Source organism: Theropithecus gelada, chromosome 19 (assembly GCF_003255815.1).
Source record: "Theropithecus gelada isolate Dixy chromosome 19, Tgel_1.0, whole genome shotgun sequence".
In the NCBI taxonomy this organism is placed as follows: domain Eukaryota; kingdom Metazoa; phylum Chordata; class Mammalia; order Primates; family Cercopithecidae; genus Theropithecus; species Theropithecus gelada.
In genome coordinates this window covers 14,211,885-14,231,496 of record NC_037687.1, presented here as the reverse complement: position 1 = coordinate 14,231,496, position 19,612 = coordinate 14,211,885, and the positions used below count along the sequence as shown (strand labels likewise).

General features: G+C 56.8%; 1 protein-coding gene across 3 annotated transcripts in view; it reads right to left on the bottom strand.

The window, feature by feature from the left end:
- Positions 1–75: 75 nt before the first annotated feature.
- TECR (trans-2,3-enoyl-CoA reductase) overlaps positions 76–19,612 on the bottom strand; it is a 36,946-nt gene continuing 17,409 nt past the window's right edge. For 2 of the 3 annotated variants that reach the window (XM_025369065.1, XM_025369066.1), the window contains 12 exons: positions 3,395–3,445; positions 2,728–2,779; positions 2,284–2,328; positions 2,083–2,186; positions 1,889–2,004; positions 1,698–1,803; positions 1,211–1,283; positions 1,076–1,119; positions 945–1,002; positions 781–869; positions 393–438; positions 76–312 (listed from right to left, as the gene is read on the bottom strand). In XM_025369065.1, the coding sequence (XP_025224850.1) occupies positions 185–312; positions 393–438; positions 781–869; positions 945–1,002; positions 1,076–1,119; positions 1,211–1,283; positions 1,698–1,803; positions 1,889–2,004; positions 2,083–2,186; positions 2,284–2,328; positions 2,728–2,779; positions 3,395–3,445 (912 nt within the window). In that variant the 3' untranslated portion in view covers positions 76–184. Of the gene's footprint in view, positions 439–780; positions 1,003–1,075; positions 1,120–1,210; positions 1,284–1,697; positions 1,804–1,888; positions 2,005–2,082; positions 2,187–2,283; positions 2,329–2,727; positions 2,780–3,394; positions 3,446–19,612 lie in introns of all 3 variants that reach the window. The other variant, XM_025369064.1, reaches the window with a different exon arrangement.

The following is a 19,612-nucleotide window of genomic DNA, read 5'->3' as shown; positions in this document are numbered from 1 at the left end:
CCAACGCGAGGGTGGGGAGAGAGCGAGGGGCATGTGGTGGTCCCCAACCTCGGACAGAAACACACAGAGCCCGAGTCCGACAGGGGCAGGCGGGGTTTATTCCGGGTGCTGGAGAGCTGCGGGCCCCACTCCTCCCCCAGAATGCCACCCGGGTGAGGGGCTGAGCCCCAGCAGCGGTGAGCGCTCAGAGCAGGAAGGGGATGATGGGCATGCGCAGGGGCGGGTAGTCCCGGAACTCCTTCAGGTAGCTGCGGTGCTTGCCCTTGGCCCAGATGGTCATCTGGGTGAAGCCCACCAGGGAGAACAGGGCCACTGCAGGAAAGAACGGGCGTCAAGGAGGGGCTGCAGGCCCGGAGGGGCAGGGCCCCGCCGAGGGAGGGCGGCAGGCTCACCTGGGAGACACTGCGTCATGATGGCGAAACCGATCCAGGACCCCACCTGTGGGCAGGGGCGGAGGGTGAGGGTGGGCAGGGCTGGACAAGGCCTGCTGTTCCGCCAGTCTCGCACCCTGTGGCTGTCCTGGACTCAGTCACCCACGTCCCCCAGCCCCTGCTTTCTGAGTCAGGGATGGGAACCCAATTCCAGTGGCGGTGGGGCTGTATACTGCGAAAACCCAACGGCACATGCCTCCTGGCCCCCACAGCAGGGAGGCCGCGGTCTCTACCTCCCAATGCTCCCAATGCAAAAGCAGCTGCCCAGCCAGGCGCCCCCTCCTAGGGGCTGGCCCCTCCACATGGGACCCCAAGTCCCAGGGCAGAGAGGGGTAAGGCAGCCCCTCACCTCGTAGGTGTAGTTGGGGCAGGACACCAGCAGGAAGAGCCACGTGAAGGGGTTCTTGGTGGGGTATGGGATCTTCCGGGTCTTGGACCCTGGCAGGCAAGACAGGAGAAAGTCAGACCCCCTCACCCAGCCCAGCTGTCCCCCTGCCCCCAGCAGGCACTCACCAGCGGGCCGCAGGTCCCGCAGGGCCATGTGGATGGAGAAGTTGCCGAGCTGGCAGATCTGTCAGAGAAACAGGATCAGCCTAGGATCGCCCAGATTTCCCCTACCCCGTCCCCACACCCAGCCTCCTTACCACAAAGATGGCGAGCGCCAGTTTCACCTGCTGAGCTCCGTAGGCTGCAGAGGAAGCAGCGAGGGGAGGCCCATGAGGGGAGGACCCGGTGGGTGGGGGCTGTGGGGGAGGGAAGGACGGTCTGAGGCCACTTACTAGGCGGCGTGTAGAGAGGGTGGTTGATGTAATAGGCCATCCACGCGGCGAAGCCCCAGTAGTAGGTGCAGTTCTGAAAGGGAGCGGGGTAGGGATGGGACTTGGGCCAGCGACGGGCAGGGCGGATTCTGTCTCATCCATAGGACCCTAGGAGCATGGTGGGGAAGGGCAGGAGGGGCCTTGGGGCGGGGCTGGGGAGGATAGGTGGGGCCAAGGGGTGAGGCTAGGGCAGGGCTCTATGAGGGCGTGGTGGACAGGAGGGGCCTAGGGGTGAAACTGGGGCAGGGCTCTGCAGGGGCGGGGCTGGGGAGGACGGGCAGGGCCTAGAGGCTCTGCGGGGGCGGCGCTGGGGGGATTAGGCGGGGCCTAGGGGTAGGGCTCTGCGGGGGCGTAGTGGAAGACAGGAGGGGCTATGAGGTAGGGCTCGATGTGGGCGGGGTGAGGCGGAAAGGCGGGGCTCAGGGGTGAGGCGGGGGCGGGGTCTCACCTTGAAGATGTTGCGCAAAGGCATGGTGCCATGGGAGAAACGGTGCACGAAGAGCGTCTCCAGCAGACGCTTGACGTAGTGGAATGAGTGGCAGATGCAGGCGAGGCTGGTAGAGGGGAGCGGGCTCAGCTGGGGGCTGGTCCGGCAGGTCTTCTGCCTTCCCCTACCCTCCTCCCGCCTGCCCCACTTACTGCACCACCGTGTGCCGACTGGACGTGAAGTCGTATTTGTGGCCATAGATGAAGGGCACTCGGAAGTAGAAGAGCAGGTAGATAAAAAGGGGCCCCGCGTACTCTGTTAGGAAGACCTGAGGGTAGAGGGAGGCAAGTTGAGTCACCCAATGTGGCTGATGGGAAAGGAGGCCGTGGGTAGGGTCAGGACTCACCGTCACCCAGCTGATCTGGGCCCCCAGGTCCCGGAAGTAGAGCGTGGCCGTGGTGCCCACGGGCAGCTTCTGTAGAACATCCTCATCCTTCAGGGACTTGCCCTCTGCAGAGAGGCGGGCCAGGGCTCAGGGGCTGCCCGGGCCTTCTCCCACTGCCACCCAGGAGCCTAGGGGGCGGGCCGAGCGGACAGCTGTACTCACTGGGGTCCAGGCGGAGGGACTGGCGGGCGGGGTACCATTGCGGATCTGGGGGAGAACAGGGCGGTTACAGCCCACAGACTGGCAGGGCTCAGCCGGTCCGCTGCCCAGTCGCTGTGCCAGCTTCTCAGGGTTCCCAGGGAGCAGGGACCCCAGGACTCCACAGCTCCTCCCACCCGGGGGCAAAGCCTCAGGCCTGTGCAGTTCCAGGACACAGGACGGAAGAGCGCGGGCAGAAGCAGGATCTTGTCCTTCCCAGAGCCTAGCAAGGGCGTTCCTGCGGCGTGCCACGTGGGGGCGCCTGCCCCAGTCACGCCCCAGAAGCCTAGGCCACGCTGGGGCATCTCTGCAGGCCCCTGGGAGAGGGGTGCCGGATGGGATCCCTCCCACCCTAAGGTCCCTGGTCAGAGGGGCTGCAAGGGCAGTGTGGCCAGGCCTAGGACTCACGGGTCTTGGTGAAGAGGTTCTTGATCTCCGCAATGGTGGCGTGGGGCTCCACCTGGAGGAAGCACAGGCGCAGGGAGGTCAGCTCTGCGGGGAGCCCAGACCCAGGATGGGGAGGTAATGAAGGGGATGGCAGGCTTGGGGTTGGGCTGCAGCTATGGGAAGGGGGAAGGGCTGGGGTCTGGAAGGCAGAGGCCTGGACAATCAGGGAAGAAGCAGCGAGGGCCCTGCCAGTGCAGTGACAGCAGGGGTCTGGGGCTCCAGTTTTACCCTCAGCCAGCAGGCCCCCAGCCCAGCTAGTGGCAGATTAAGCAAGGGAAGGCAAGCCTGCTTCTCTGCCCCTCCTCTCTACTCCTCACCCATGACTCCCCCAAGCGCAAAGGCCCTCTTTCCTCCCCAGGGACAGCCCAAGCCCCTTCCCCCAGGGGCAAGGCTCAGCAGGGGCAAGGCTCACTCCTCCACCACCCTCCCAGGACCAAAATCCCCGCAGGGTCTACTGAGACTCCCATGCCTCCATTTCCCCGCCACACCCAGGGGACGGGGCTATCTACCCTACCCCAAGTGAGGGCATACCCCTCCACAGGGCCCCACTGGACAGCTCCTGGGCTGGAAGGAGGGGGGTCCTGGACCCAGTGCCCTTGGCCCAGTGCAGCCCATGTTCCGGTCCTACCTTGTCCAGGAAACACAGCTTCTCCCTTGTCTTTGCATCCAGAATCTCCACCTCGAAGAAGAGAACAGCCTTTTTAGGTTTCTTGGCCACCTTTGGGGGTGCGGGCCTGGGGAGCCCATTGAGGCCAGGGAGGAGACCTGGGGTGGCCTCCCGGGCCACCAAGTTCAAGCTCATGTCCATGCCGCCTGCCACTAGCCCTGCCGCTCGGCTCTGCCCACGGTGGCCAGCAGCCCCAGCTGCCAGCCGTCAGCCCCCACCACCGACCTCCCCACGCGAAGCAGCCCTGGGCCGGGCAAGCGCGATCAAATTCTGCCGCGGTGCTGGAAAGGAGCCCGTGCCGGCCCTGGCACTGCCGGCTTCTGTGCCAGATGTAACCCGAGTGGCAACCACAGCCACAGCCCAGCTAAATATAAAACCACCCTGGACTGCGCCCCCCTCCCAGGAGCCGTGCCACAGACCTTCTCTGAGGGGGGTTTAGGAGTTGACCCCCGGGAGCCAGGCTGCCCTGAAAGCAGTTTTTGAGTGGTCACAGTCCCTCAACAGCACCAGCAGAGGGAAAGCCCCAGGGGCAGGCATGGTGACACCTCCCAGCCCCCGCCCTGCACAGAGCCAGTGGCCTGAGGAGAGTGAGAGGCCAGCAGGCCGTGCAGGCCCCAGCTCACAGCTCAGGCCTAGGGAGTTCACTGGGCTTGGAGAAATCCCAGCTATTTTGAGAATCCGTGAGACAGATCATCCATTTCCCCTTCAGAGCTGTAAGAGACACTTCGGATTATTTTCCTTGTGCATTTGTGTTACCAGGGAGGTGACAGATTCCGGAGTTATGGGTGCAGAGAGCCTCTCTCAAAGTGTGGAAAGGATCGGGGTGCTTGGAAGTTTTAGGCAAGCGCCTCCAGTCTGGGCTGAGGAGGCCTCCCCGACCTTCCTCCCCACCCACTTCTCACCTTGTAGCCACCTGTGAGGCAGGCTTCCCACTGAGTCAGCCCAAACACTGCACCCCTACCCACGACCTGCACCCCGCTAAAGCCCGGCGCTTCCTGCGTCCAAGAGCCAGGCCTGTGCCAGTCCCTGAGGGAGGAGTCCGGCCCAGCCCTCCCTGAGCCCCCAGGCCAGTGATGAACGATGGGGGTGCAGAGGGGCAGGGCTGGAGGGAGGCAGCCCCCACGGATCTGACCCACCCGATGCAGGGGTCAGTGCAATCCTATCACATAGGGGTCATGGCAAGCAGGCAGGCCTGATACCAAGTAAGCCACCGGCCAGCAATTCTTGGGGGACCCTTCCTACCCACAGAACCCCCAGCGGGGGCCCCCAGAGGCTGCCTGAGGAAAAGGAGCAGGACATAACGCTCAGAAACAAACCTCTGGGCCGGGGCCATCCCAGGGCAGGTCCACCCACCCAGAGCCCAGGGAGACTGGGCCATGGCAGCTAGGGCCCACCCTGAGGGAGAGGGCACCACGGTCAAGCCAGAGAAGGTGGACACCCCTCCTGCACACTCCCAACGACAGTGGGAGACAAGGGGGCTTGGTGGCCTGCACTCGGGAACCGTAACCAGCCCTGCCTTGTAGTCCCTGGGGGACCCCAGGCATGTCACCTCTCTCTAGGCCTCAGAAGGGGGCAGGTGGGAAGCGGACTACCTCCCAGGACTGTGAGGGTCCCCTGCAATGGTGCATGGGGTGCACTAGGTGACCCCTGACAGATGGGCACACCCCATGGGATGGGAGGTGTTGTTGCCTGGGGGTTTGGTTCAGATCCCCACTCCCCTGCTGGCCTGGCAGTCACCACACCATGGGGGCCTATTTCCCCAGCTATGACACACTCGCCCCCACTTCCTGGACAGGAGGGTGGGAATGGGCCCAGCAGCCAGGAAATTCTGGCCCATGGGGCCTCCTGAGTCCCTGCTGTCAACTCCAGGCACTGCCTGGCCATGTGGCCTCTAGGGGAAGGTTACTGAGCTCCTCCAAGCCACAGCGATAACAAGGCCAAAGAGCTGGCACATGGAGGGGCCAGAAAAAAGAGCTCGGTCACACCACGCGGGACGTCTGACCCCACCAAGGGGATTTGTGGGAGAGGGACAGAGGACAGGGGGCGGGATGCACGGGAAAGGGTTAGCACAGCAGGGCCCTGGGAGGGCACGGGGCCTGGCCTGTGGCTGCAGGTATATTAATAGTTCCCGGGCCCCAGGCAGGCAGTGCCCACATGCTTCTGAGCCCGTGTGGCCCGCAGGAAGGCAGCCCGGCGTCCACAGGGAGAGGAGGCCTCCGAGTTCCTGCTGAACCACTCAACAGCTTAAAATACAACCAGCCCCTCTCCCTGTCCAGCCAGCTGCTAGGGGGAGGGGTGAAATCCTACCCTGCTCCCCCCAACCTGGGCACCGAACCAGGGCCCAGGAGGGAGAGTACGGCCATCGGGGTCCTGGCTAGCTGCTGGGAGAGGACGCCAGGCTGCGGCAGAAGGGGGCGGCCGAGAGAGGGGCCACACGCACAGCTGCAGCAGCGGCGACCAGGCCAGCCTGAGCCCAAGGAGAGGAGACGCCCGAGCCTGCAAGGAGGTAAGCCCGGGCTGCAGGGGACAGGAATGCCCAAGGCTAGGGCCACCTGGGCAGGAGGAGTCCTCAGTGGGACGGCTGCCCTTCTCCCGTTTCCTGCCCCAAATCCCCAGCTCATCAGCCATCTCCTCCTAGAGAGAGGACAGAAAGGCTCTGGGGGGAGCATGGGACCTCTCCATACTATTTTTGCAATTCCCCGTGTCTCTATTTTTTTTTTTTTTTTTGAGACGGAGTCTCACTCTGTCACCAGGCTGGAGTGCAGTGGTGCGATCTCGGCTCGCTGCAACCTCCACCTCTCAAGTTCAAACAATTCTCCTGACTCAGCCTCCCGAGTAGCTGGGATTACAGGCACACACCACCACATCCAGCTCATTTTTTGTATTTTAGGAGAGATGGGCTTTCACCATGTTTCCCAGGCTGGTCTTGAATTCCTGAGCTTAGGCAATCCGCCCACCTCGGCCTCCAAAAGTGCTAGGATTATAGGCGTGAGCCCACCTGGCCCGGCCTATAATTATTTCTAAGTAACAAAGTTAAATAAGATATTCCAGGTGGGGTAAAAGAAATAAGTTACGCTAAGTGACACAAGCCAGACACAAAGGGTCCCATATCTATGTCAAATGCCCAGAGCAGACAACGGGCCAGGGGCTGGGCGGGGGCGGGGGAATGGGGAGTGGCTGCTGCTGGGTCTTCTTTCGGAATGAGGAAAATGTTCTGGAACGAGACAGAGGTGGAGGCTGCACGATGCTGCGTGTGTATTCAATGCCACTGTTCACTTTTAAATCAGTTAGTTTCATGTTACGTGAATTTCACCTCAATAAATTATTTTTCAACGGGGTGTGGGGTAACAAACAGGCCCCAAATACCCATCAAAATAAAAACAGTCGGGTGGGAGGAGCAGGAAGGTTCCCCACCCCCACAGAGGGAGGGCCAAATGTGAGACCTCGAGGCCTCCGCACCCCATATCCCACTGCCACCCCAACCTCTGCTCTGTGCCTGCCACACACACACACACATACACACACACACATATACACACGCCTGCCCAGGTCTGAGGCCAGCAGGGGGCAGGGACTTCCAGGGGAAGCCCAGGGCTGCAGAGGGCACAGGCAGCTGCTGAACAGAGCCCCAGGCAGGGGGTCCTGAGCACAGACAGGGAGGCGGCAGGCTCTGGCCCCATCTCCAAGAGAAGCGGTGAGGCAGGGAGGAGAGGCAGGCCCTCCTGAGGAAGCCCACAGAGCCACGGGGCTGGGAGGGGCTGAGATGCTCTGGGCGGATGAAGGGATACATGTGGGAGGGGGCTACTGGTGTCAGCGAAGTCCCAGCACTGGCCATGGGCAAGGGGTGTGACCCCATAGCCTCAGGCACGATGGGCAGGGAGAGGGCAGGAACAGGCGGGCAGGCAGGCGCTCTGGCCTGGGGCACGGGCTGGTGGCTCTGCCGGCCTGTGGCTCTGTGATGACAGTTCCACTAGCTTGAGAGGAATTCTCACCAGGAGGCCCAAGATTCCCGGGCCCAGCCAACAGCAACTCGTGGCAGCACGAGGTCAGGGCAGGGCCAAGAGCCAGGATGCAGGGTGGGGCACGAAGCCCACCCTGCAGGAGGGGAGCAGGGGCGAGGTTTGTGCCTCCCAAGCCCGGAGGGGAGTGCCACAAGCAACAGGGCCCCTGTCTTCACTGTCTTTGTGATCATGAAGATATTACTAATGGGGGCAGGAGAAGTAAAAAGGAGGGCTCTCGTTTTCTAAGCACGTGTCACAGCTCCTGGGATTGCGCCCACCTGGTGGGTGAACAACCCATAGAAGCAGACCTACCCATTTACTAGCTGTGTGGCCCTGGGTGTCACCCAACCTCTCTGAACCTCCATATCCTCATGGCAAAGTGTGCTGTCCCCAGCTGCCATCTGACAGGGTTACCGTAATCATCCCCAGTTTAGGATGAATCTTATATAAGAATAAATATGATGACTGGGCACGGTGGCTCACGCCTGTAATCCCAGCACTTTGGGAGGCCAAGGTGGGTGAATCACGAGGTCAGGAGATCGAGACCATCCTGGCTAACACAGTGAAACTCCGTCTCTACTAAAAATACAAAAAAATTAGCCGGGCGAGGTGGCGGGCGCCTGTAGTCCCAGCTACTTGGGAGGCTGAGGCAGGAGAATGGCGTGAACCCGGGAGGCGGAGCTTGCAGTGAGCCGAGATCGCGCCACTGCACTCCAGTCTGGGAGACACAGCGAGACTCTGTCTCAAAAAAAAAATAAAAAGAATAAATATGATGACTGGGCACGGTGGCTCATGCCTGTAATCCTAGCACTTTAGGAGGTCAAGGCGGGCGGACTACCTGAGGTCAGGAGTTCAAGACTAGCCTGGACAACATGATGAAACCCCATCTCTACTAAAAATACAAAAATTAGCTGGGCATGGTGGTGCACGCCTGTAATTTCCGCTACTCAGGAGGCTGTGGCAGGAGGACTGTTTGAACCCAGGAGGCAGAGGTTGCAGTGAGCTGATACCGTACCACTGCACTCCAGCCTGGGAGGCAGAGCAAGACCCTGTCTCAAAAAAATAAATAAGTATGATTAGACCAACACTAGCAGAACAGCCATTCCAGGTGCACACGGGGGCCGAGCCCTGGCAGGACCCACAGGCCCCTTCTCCCGGGACACTGACCATGGTCTTGAAGAGGCCCATCCACAGGAAGCCAGGGCCAGAGAGCTGGTGCAGTGACGCCTCGCCCAGTTGGCCACAGTGAACCCAACAATAGAGAGATACTTTCAGTGCAGAGGCTGAGCTGACCCGTCACCACCGGGATGACGGGCAGCAAGCGGCGGAGACTGCGACGCTCTCCACTGCCCCCTTGTGGCCGCACAGCCTCACTCCCGCCTGCTGGAAGGGCGTCCGCAGCAGCCGGCTCAGGCACAGTCCCAAAGCCGATGTCAGGGAGGGAGACAGCTCTGGTGCAGAATGGGACCTTAACCCTGGCCCTGCCACCAGCCAAGAGAGCTCAGGGAGCCTGCATTCATGTATCCATTCATTCATTCCTGCCTCCCTCCATCCCACATCCCAGGCCCTGTTCCAGCTCCCGGGATATGGCGGTGAAAAACACCAAGCCGGCCTCTGGGGTTCATGGGACCTGAACTCTAGCCTGTGCGTGCTGGGGAAGCAGGGGGTGGGGGCAGACAGCCACTAGCATGTTTTGTCACCAAGAGTTGTGAACAAAACTAGAAGGTTGAGGGGGAGGTCAGATTTAGGTCAGATTTTTTTTTTTTTTTTTTTTTTTTTTTTTTTTTTTTTTTTTGAGACAGAGTCTTGCTGTCGCCCAGGCTGGAGTGCAGTGGCGCGATCTCGGCTCACCACAACCTCCGAAAGGATGGCCATTTTCGAGTGGTCAGGGGAGGCCTTTCTGAGAAAGGGGCGTGTGAACAAAGGCCAGTAGACAGTGGGGGAACCAGTGCAGTCCAGGCAGAGGGAACAGTAAGTGCCAAGGCCCTGAGGCTGCACTATACCTAGCATGTCTGAACAGGAAGGAGGCCTGCGTGGCCTGAGCAGAGTGAGTCAGGGAGACAGTGGGAGGAGGTGAGGGCAGAAAGGTGATGTGGCGGTCTGTGCCACGGCTTTGTGGGCCATGGGGAGGATGTTAGCTTTTACTCTGAGTGAAGTGGCAGCCAGAGACGGTTCTTGAGCAGAGGAGGGATGAGACTTGGCTAAGGTTCAAGACTTGGCTTCCCCAGCTTTACCTGCTTGCCACTGTTGGGTGAAAGAGCCTGGAGGAGTGAGGGCAGGAGCTGGGAGCAAAGAGGGAGCTGCAGAGAGGTGAAAAGTGGGCTGGGCGCAGTGGCTTACACCTGGAATCCCAGCATTTTGGGAGGCTGAGACAGAAGGACCACTTAGGCCGGGCGCAGTGGCTCAAGCCTGTAATCCCAGCACTTTGGGAGGCCGAGACGGGCGGATCACCAGGTCAGGAGATCGAGACCATCCTGGCAAACACGGTGAAACCCCGTCTCTATTAAATACAAAAAAACTAGCCGGGCGAGGTGGCGGGCACCTGTAGTCCCAGCTACTTGGGAGGCTGAGGCCGGAGAATGGCGTGAACCCGGGAGGCGGAGCTTGCAGTGAGCTGAGATCCGGCCACTGCACTCCAGCCTGGGTGACAGAGCGAGACTCCGTCTCAAAAAAAAAAAAAAAAAAAAGAAGGACCACTTAAGCTCAGGAGTTCAAGACCAGCTTGGGCAAAAGAGCAAGGCTCCACCTCTACAAAAATTATTTATAAAAATTAGCTGGGTCCGGCCAGGCGCAGTGGCTCGCGCCTGTAATCCCAGCACTTTGGGAGGCCGAGGCGGGCAGATCACAAGGTCAGGAGATCGAGACCATCCTGGCTAACACGGTGAAACCCCGTCTCTACTAAAAATACAAAAAATTAGCCGGGCGTGGTGGTGGGCGCCTGTAGTCCCAGCTACTCAGGAGGATGAGGCAGGAGAATGGCATGAAGCTGGGAAGCGGAGCTTGCAGTGAGCCGAGATTGCACCACTGCACTCCAGCCTGGGCGACAGAGCAAGACTTTGTCTCAAAAAAAAAAAAAAAAAAAAAAAAATTAGCTGGGTCTGGGCACGGTGGTTCATGCCTGTAATCCCAGCACTTTGGGAGGCTGAGGCAGGCAGATCACCTGAGTTCAGGAGTTTCAGATAAGCCTAACCAACATAGTGAAACCCCATCTCTACTAAAAATACAAAAATTAGCTGGATGGGGGGGGCGCACACCTGTAATCCCAGCCACTTGGGAGACTGAGGCACAAGAATCACTTAAACCCAGGAGACGGAGGTTGTAGTGAGCCGAGATTGTGCCACTGCACTCCAGCCTGGGCAATACAGTGAGACTCTGTCTAAAAAATAATAATAAAAATGAATAAATAAAAATACAAAAGAAATAGCTGGGCATGGCAGTGGGCGCCTGTAATCCCAGCTACTCAGGAGGCTGAGGCGGGAGAATCGCTTGAACCCAGGAGGTGGAGGTTGCAGTGAGCGGAGATCGCACCACTGCACTCCAGCCTGGGCCACAGAGCAAGACCCTGTCTCAAAAAATAAAAATAAAAATAAAAAATTAGCCAGGTGTGGTGCCTCGTACCTATAGTTCCACCTACTCCTCAGGGGCTGAGGCAGGAGAATGCTTAAGCCTAGGAGTTCAAGGCTGCAGTGAGCCATGATTGCATTACTGCACTCCAGCCTGGGTGACAAAGCAAGGCCCTGCCTCAAAAAAAAAAAAAAAAAAAAAAAAAACAAGGTCAGGTGCAGTGGCTCACACGTATAATCCCAGCATTTGGGAGGCTGAGGCAGGCGGATCACTAAGTCAAGAGATCAAGACCAGCCAGGCTAACATGGTGAAACCCCATCTCTACTGAAAACTACAAAAATTAGCCAGGCGTGGTGGTGCATGCCTGTAGTCCTAGCTACTCAGGAGGCTGAGGCAGGATAATTGCTTGAACCCAGGAGGCGGAGGTTGCAGTGAGCAGAGGTCGCGCCACTGCACTCCAGCCTGGGCGACACAGGAAGACTCCATCTCAAAAAAAAAAAAAAAAAAAAAAAACACAAGGCAGAGACAAGCGGTGAAATTCGGGATTCTGGACAGACTATGGAGGTAAAGGCAACATGGCCTGAGAGTGGAGTGGGTGTGGGATGAGAGCTACAGGGAAGGAGGGAGGAGCAGGCACCACCTGAGCCCAGGCTAGAAGAGCTGAGCCTGCAACTCCCGCCCACCCCCTGGAGGCGCAGCCCGCAGGCCTGGCGCACACAGCCAGGCACAGAAGGCCTCTGGAGCTTCGGCTTCCGCAGCTTCACAAACAAGCCAAGCCTGGTGCTTCCCAGTCCCTTCCCAGCTGTAAACAAGCAGGCTCAATGGCCTTGCTGGCGGCAGAGTCCACATCACAGGACCCAGCAAGGTGCCCGCCCGCCCTCTCAGCCCCAGACTAGGGGCAGACCTGGGCCAGATGGGGAGCTGGGATTCTGGGCCGGCCTCACCCACCATGGCTTATGAACCTGCAACTTCTGTGTGTCCTAGGACTCGACCTGCCCGATGGTGATGGGTGAGAACAGCTACCAACAGTTATTTCACATTCCCTGCCTGGGGCTGGAATTGCCGCAGCTTCCCAGACGTCTCTCCTACAGCGGCCGGAGGGGAGCAGGAACCATTAACTCCGTTTCACAGAAGAAGAGGCCAAGATCTAAGCAGTAAATCCCAGAGCCCAGAAGACCATGCGTGCATGTTCAAAGCCAGGCCATACCCCACCACACATGGGCCTCCAAGGCCCCCTCGCAGAGCTGATGCAGTGCCACACAGCCCACCTCTTGAGCTCAAAGCTCCAGCAGGCTCTCTCGGACCCCACAGGGGACTGCACTCCCTGGTAGGAAGCATCTTCTCCCAGGTCTGGGGCACAAGAGGCCTGGCTGGAGGTGCGACCCCTGGTTGGTGCACCAGGGCCCCAGGTAAAGACACAAAGGGTCCGACAGGTCCTGCAGCTGGCCAGCCGGGCACTCACCATCCCTGTGCCGGGCACAAGCGCTGCTGCACTCATCGCCTGAGCTCCCTGTCCACGCAATGCCCAGCACAGAGGTCGGAGGCCTGGCCCGATCATGCCCAGAGCCAAGCCGGCCACCTCACCCCCATCACAAATGCAGAGACTCCGACACATTCATCTGGACCCCGGCTCAGCGGGTCGGCCCACTCGGCTCCCTTTCCTTCCCACTTCCAGAAATATCAAGTAAACCTGCTAATGCCAGGATGGCTGAGAAGACCTAGGGCTCAGCTGCCAGGAACCCTGCACAGGCCACGCCTGCTCAGCCAGAAATACCACCTTCCCCAGTGGCCTCAGCATGTGACCTCATTTCTCAGCAGCACCCGGGGGTGGCCGCACCTGCCTCCCCGAGGCACCACGGCAGAAGCAGAATGTCACCCGGAGTGGGGAGGAACCCTGAGAGACGCTGACCTCCCACTCCCAGGCCCCTGGACCACTCTGCTCCTGTCTCCCACCCGTGCTGGCAAGTCAAGAGGTGCCAGGGTCTCAACGCCAATGTCCCTAGGCTCTTGGATCCGAGGCCAGGGTCAGGTGCAGAGACAGCGGTAGCCCGGGGCCCGGAGAAGCTGGAGTTGCTATTCCCACCCAGCGGAGCCCCAAGAGAGCAGGGAGCAATCCAGCCTTGGAGGATGGTCATCGGATGCACGAGCTCCTGGCTTGCACAATGCAGCCACAGGAGTCGGAGGACGAATATGGCACAGGACAAACACAGCGGGAAGTCGGAAAACCTGGGTCTCAGCCCTGGGCCTGCCCCCATTCTCCGTGGCACCCATGGCCTACGCCCCTCCCTGGGGCTGTGCCCTCGGGCCTCCGAGGAGCACTGGCCCACGCAGAGCGGCGCTGCTCTGGCCTGTTTCATTCAGATGTGCCACCAACAGTGACATCTATCAGATGCTCACCCCGTACCTGGGGCTGTGCTGAGACCGCCACCCAGGCCTCACCCAGGCAAAGGACTGTGATGCCTGTTAAGTGGCTCGGAAAACTGGGGCTTGGGAACGAGGAAGCCCTTGCCCGAGGTAAGTAGCCTGCAAGTGCCAATGTGAGTGTCCACCCAGCTTGCTCAGGCCCAAAAGCTCCTACAATAAAATAACGCCTCCGTTCTAGAGAACAGGGCTACGTGCAACAGAGAAAGGAAACAGCAGGCCGGGCGCGGTGACTCACGCCTATAATCCCAGCACTCTGGGAGGCCAGTTTGGGAGGATTGCTTGAGCTCAGGTGGTCAAGGCTGCAGTGACCTATCATTGCAGCACTGCGCTCCAGCCTGGGGGACAGAAGCCATGCTATCTCAAAAAAAAAAAAAGAAAAAGGAAAAGGCCGGGCACAGTGGCTCACACCTGTAATCTCAACACTTTGGAAGGCCAGGGTAGGTGAATTGCTTGAGCCCAGGAGGTCAAAGCTGCAGTGAGCTATGACTGCACCACTGACTGTACTCCAGCCTGGGCGACAGATGAGACCCTATCTCAAAAAAAAAGAAAGGCCAGGCACGGTGGCTCACACCTGTAATCCCAGCACTTTAGGATGCCGAGGGGGGCGGATCATGGGGTCAGGAGATCGAGACTATCCTGGCTAACACAGTGAAACCCCATCTTTACTAAAAACACAAAAAATTAGCCGAGCGTGGTGGCGGGCGCCTGTAGTCCCAGCTACTCGGGAGGCTGAGGCAGGAGAATCGCTTGAACCTGGGGTGGAGGTTTCAGTAAGCGTGAGATCACACCACTGAACTCTAGCCTGGGAGACACAGCAAGACTCTGTCCAACGGAAAAAAAAAAAAGGAAAGGAAGAGAGGAAGAGAAAGAAAGAAAGAAAGAGAGAGAGAGCGAGGAAGGAAGGAAGGAAGGAAGGAAGGAAGGAAGGAAGGAAGGAAGGAAGGAAGGAAGGAAGGAAGGAAGGGGAGAAAGAAGGAGAGAGAAGAAGGAAGGAAGGAAAGAGAAAAGAAAGAGAAGGGAGGGAGGGAAAGAAAGGAAGAAAGAGAGAAAGAGGAAGAAAGGAAGAAATAAAGAAATAAGGGTAAAACCAAAAAAAAAAAAAAAACCCCCCACCACCACCCTGCATGCAATCCTCCAGCAGACACTGAGGACTGAGCCTCTGCCTGGCCTGAGGACCCAGCCCGCTGGCCTCTGCCCCACAGCCTCACACAGCCAGGCTGTACCAGAGCAGAAGGTCTATCAGCAGCTCATACCACAGCGGGGCCCAGGCAGGGTTGACAGCTGGGCAATGCCTCCTGCATGCTTTCCTGTCACAAACTAAGACCGTCAATGGGCCTGGAAAAGCAGGGGCATGTCCTCAGTGCTGACTGAGAGGCACTGCCACAGGGGGCGGTGTCAGACCTGCCTTGCCTATCTGCTTCTCCAATTAGTAAATGGGTGTGCCTGCAAGAGGATCTAACACAAGGACTGCTTATGAATTAGGGAATTCCTGCAGCCTGGGCAACATGTCACAACTCCGTCTCTTACACAAAATATAATAATTGGCCGGGTGCGGTGGCTCATGCCTGTAATCCCAGTACGCTGGGAAGCCGCGGCAGGTGGATCACCTGATGTCAGGAGTTCGAGACTAGCCTGGCCAACATGGTGAAACCCTGTCTCTATAAAAATTAGCCAGGCATAGTGGTATGTGCCTGTAGTCCCGGCTACTTGGGAGGCTGAGACAGAAGAATTACATGAACCCAGGAGGTGGAGGTTGCAGTGAGCTGAGATCATGCCACCACATTCCAGCCTGGGCAACAGAGCAAGACGCCGTCTAAAAAAAAAAAAAATTGGGCCGGGCACGGTAGCTCAAGCCTGTAATCCCAGCACTTTGGGAGGCCGAGACGGGCGGATCACGAGGTCAGGAGATCGAGACCATCCTGGCCAATACGGTGAAACCCCGTCTCTACTAAAAAATGCAAAAAACTACCCGGACGAGGTGGCGGGCGCCTGTAGTCCCAGCTACTCGGGAGGCTGAGGCAGGAGAATGGCGTAAACCCGGGAGGCGGAGCTTCCAGTGAGCTGAGATCTGGCCACTGCACTCCAGCCTGGGCAACAGAGCGAGACTCCGTCTCAAAAAAAAAAAAAAAATTGATGCTCCTAGCCACTGGGGCCAGCCCTCAAGGAGCTCCAGTGCAAGAACCAACCACCCAACTCCCCGGGTCCCAGACCCCCGGGGAATGGTACAGAACTGCATCCCTGCACCCACGGCTGGGTGGCAGTTGGTGACCACACCTGGGTCTCTCTCCAGCTCAGGGCAGGAAGGCGCTGTCGGACCAGGAAGCTGTAAGGGGGCCAGAGGCTGAGCCCTGCGGACACAAACTGACTGAAGGAGCCAAGCCCCCCACTGCCCAAGTCCAGCAGACAGGTTAGTCCACCCCCATGAGCTCAGCTTGCCAAATAGCCTAGACTGGGATCTATGTGTCTGGCCTTATACAAGCGGCAGCAGCTACCACCACCTGCCCACTCACAACCGAGGCTTATCCTCAACACGAATAACCGAGGCACCGAGGCTTATCCTCAACACGAATCATCTCCTTTGCAATGTATTCATCCTCTTTTGCAGATAAGGAAGCTGAGGCTTGTTTGTTCACTGACACATGCCAGGTACTGTTAAGAACTTTGGGGTTCAGCTATAGAAGACAAAAATCCTTGCTTGCATGAAACTGACATCTTAGCAAAGAAAGAATGACAATGAAATAAATCGCTATAAGTAATATATTCAAACGTGACATGTGACATGGAAAGAAGAAAAAAAGGAAAGCGGACAGGGAGTGGCAGTTGATGGGGCCAGGTGTACAGTTTATTTTTTATTTATTTATTTTTTCTGAGACAGAGTCTCACTCTGTCACCCAGGCTAGAGTGCAGTGACACAATCTCGGCTCACTGCAACCTCCGCCTGCCAGGTTCCAGTGATTCTCCTGCCTCAGCCTCCTGAGTAGCTGAGATTACAGGTGCATGCCACCATGCCCAGTTAATTTTTGTATTTTTAGTAGAGATGGGGTTTCACCATGTTGGTCAGGCACGTATCAAACTCCTAACCTCGTGATCTGCACGCCTCGGCCTCCGCAAGTGCTGGGATTACAGGCATGAGCCACCGTGCCTGGCCTACAGTATTTTATAAAGTGGCCAAAAGCAGAGTGCAGGTCAGGTACACTGGCTCATGCCTGTAATCCCAGCACTTTGGGAGGCCAGGGCAGGAGGATCACTTGAGCCCAAGAGTTTGAGGCCAGGCTGGGCAACATAGCGAGACCGCTATCTCTACAAAAACTATTAAAAACTTAGCCGGGTTAGGAGGCCGAGGGCAGATCACAAGGTCAGGAGTTCAAGACCAGCCTAGCCAAAATGGGGAAACCCCGTCTCTATGAAAAATACAAAAATTAGCTGGGCATGGTGGCACATGCCTGTAGTCCCAGCTACTTGGGAGGCTGAGGCAGGAGAACTGCTTGAACCCGGGAGGCGGAGGTTGTGGTGAGCCGAGATCGCACCACTGCACCCTAGCCTGGCAACAGAGTAAGGCTGCATCCAAAAAAAAAAAAAGTCCAATTAAAGGTTGTAGAAATAATTCTGTGAAGATAATGATGGCTTAGACAAAGGGGTCAGCAAACTACAGCCGAGAGGGCGACTCTGGTCTACTGCCGGCTTTTGAACAAACTAAAAATGGCTTTAACATTTGTTTTATCTTTTAAAAAATAAATGAGGTTTTTACCATTTTTAAGCGGGTGGAAAAGAAATCAAAGAAACCTATTTCATGACACGTGAAAATTAAATTCAATTTCGGTGGCCATAAATAGAGTTGTATTGAACGTGCCATGCTCACTGGATGACGTCTGTATGTGATATATTCATATATGGCTGCCACTGTAGTGGTATCACTGCCACTAAGATGTCTGAGATGGCTGGATGCGGAGGCTCATGCCTGTAATCCCAGCACTTTTAGGCCAAGGTGAGCAGATCACTTGAAATCAGGAGTTCGAGACCAGCCTGGCCAATATGGCGAACCCCTGTCTCTACTAAAATACAAAAATTAGCTGGGCGTGGTGATGCGCACCTGTAATCCCAGCTACTTGGGAGGCTGAGACAGGAGAATTGCTTGAACCTAGCAAGCGGAGGTTGCAGTGAGCTGAGATCGCACCACCGCATTCCAGCCTGGGCGACAGAGCAAAACTCCGTCTCAAAAAAAAAAAAAAGAGAGACGGCAGAAATGAGTAGTGCTGCAGAGACCCTTAGGCAAAGCCTAAGATCTTTACTAGGTGGATTAAGTTTGCCAACCCGTGGCTTAGGCCTGGTAACAGCAGTGAGGCTGATGCGAAGAGGTTAAATTCTAGAATGCTGAGCTTAGGGATGTGCTGACATTTGGACATGAGGTATGAGAGAAAGAGCAGAGTCAAACAGCTTAGGGCCTGGGTAACAGGCCGGAACTGCCACAAACTGGGGTGGGGAAATGCAGGTTCAAGGGGAAAAATCAGAAGCTCCATTTTGGACATGTAAAGTTTGAAATGTCCATTAGGGTCAGGCATGGTGGCCCACCCCTGTAATCTCAGCACTTTAGGACGCCAAGGGGGGCGGATCATGGTGTCAGGAGATGAAGACTCTCCTGGCTAACACAGTGAAACCCCATCTTTACTGAGAACACAAAAAATTAGCCGAGCGTGGTGGCATGCGCCTGTAGTCCCAGCTACTCGGGAGGCTGAGGCAGGAGAATCGCTTGAACCCGGGAGGTGGAGGTTGCAATGAGCTGAGATCACACCACTGCACTCCAGCCTGGGCGACAGAGCAAGACTCTGTCTCAAAAAAAAAAAGAAATGCCCATTAAACATCCACATGGTTGGGAGGCCATGGCAGGAGGATCCCTTGAGGCCCACAGTCCAAGACCCAAAACCAACCTGGGCAACATCACAAGACCCCCATCTCTACCAAAATTAAACAAAAGTAGCCGGCTGTAGGTGGCATGCACCTGTAGTCCCAGCTGCTTAGGAGGCTGAGGCAGGAGTACTGCTTAAGCCCAGGAGGCCCAAGCTGCAGTGAACTATAATAGCACCATTGCATTCCAACCTGGGTGACAGAATGAGACCCTGACTCAAAAAAATATACATATTAGGCCAGGCACGGTGGCTCACGCCTATAATCCCAGCACTTTGGGAGCCCAAGGCAGGTGGATTACCTGAGGTCAGGAGTTTGAGACCATCCTGGCCAACATGGTGAAAATCCATCTCTACTGAAAACACAAAAAATTAGCTGGGTGTGGTGACACACGCCTGTAGTCCCAGCTACTCTGGAGACTGAGGCACAAGAATCGCTTGAACCTGGGAGGCAGAGGTTGCAGTGAGCAGAGTTCATGCCACTGCACTCCAGCCTGGGCAACAGAGTGAGACTCTGTCTCAAAAAACAGAAAATAAAATAGGCCGGGCGCAGTGGCTCATGTCTGTGATCCCAACACTGTGGCAGGCCGAGGCGGGCAGATCACAAGGTCAGGACATCAAGACCATCCTGGCTAACACAGTAAAAGCCCGTCTCTACTAAAAATACAAAAAACAAAAACAGAAAACTGGGCATGGTGGCGGGCACCTGTAGTCCCAGCTCCTCAGGAGGCTGAGGCAGGAGAATGGCATGAACCCGGGAGGCAGAGCTTGCAATGAGCTGAGATTGCGCCACTGCACTCCAGCCTGGGCGACAGAGCAAGACTCCATCTCAAAAAATAAATAAATAAAAAATAAAATAAAATAATAAAAAATCCACATGGAGAGATCCAGTTCATTGAGAAGCACCAGCTGCCACCACCCTCCCATCCTGAATCAGACAGAAATATCTGAGTGTGCAAACTCAGTGCTCTGCAAACTTTTGCTCCTAAAATAATTTTGCAAATGTTATATACACCCCCAACATTTTTAAGGTGACATCTAGTATTTTTTACCTAAGCTTTAAGAGTTGCCAAAGATGTCATTTTTGGCCTACTGTCGGTATTAAAATTTTTACATAAACATTTACAGGGCTCTGTTAAATCTATCTACAGAGTCTAAATGCTTTAGTAATTTGAACCCTACCATTATCCCTTTAAAAAAAAATAAGAGGCTATGAATAAGCTCTTTAACATTTGCTCTCTTTCGCTTTGAAGTTGGTTTCTGTTCGCCTCCTTCATAGGATCTTATAC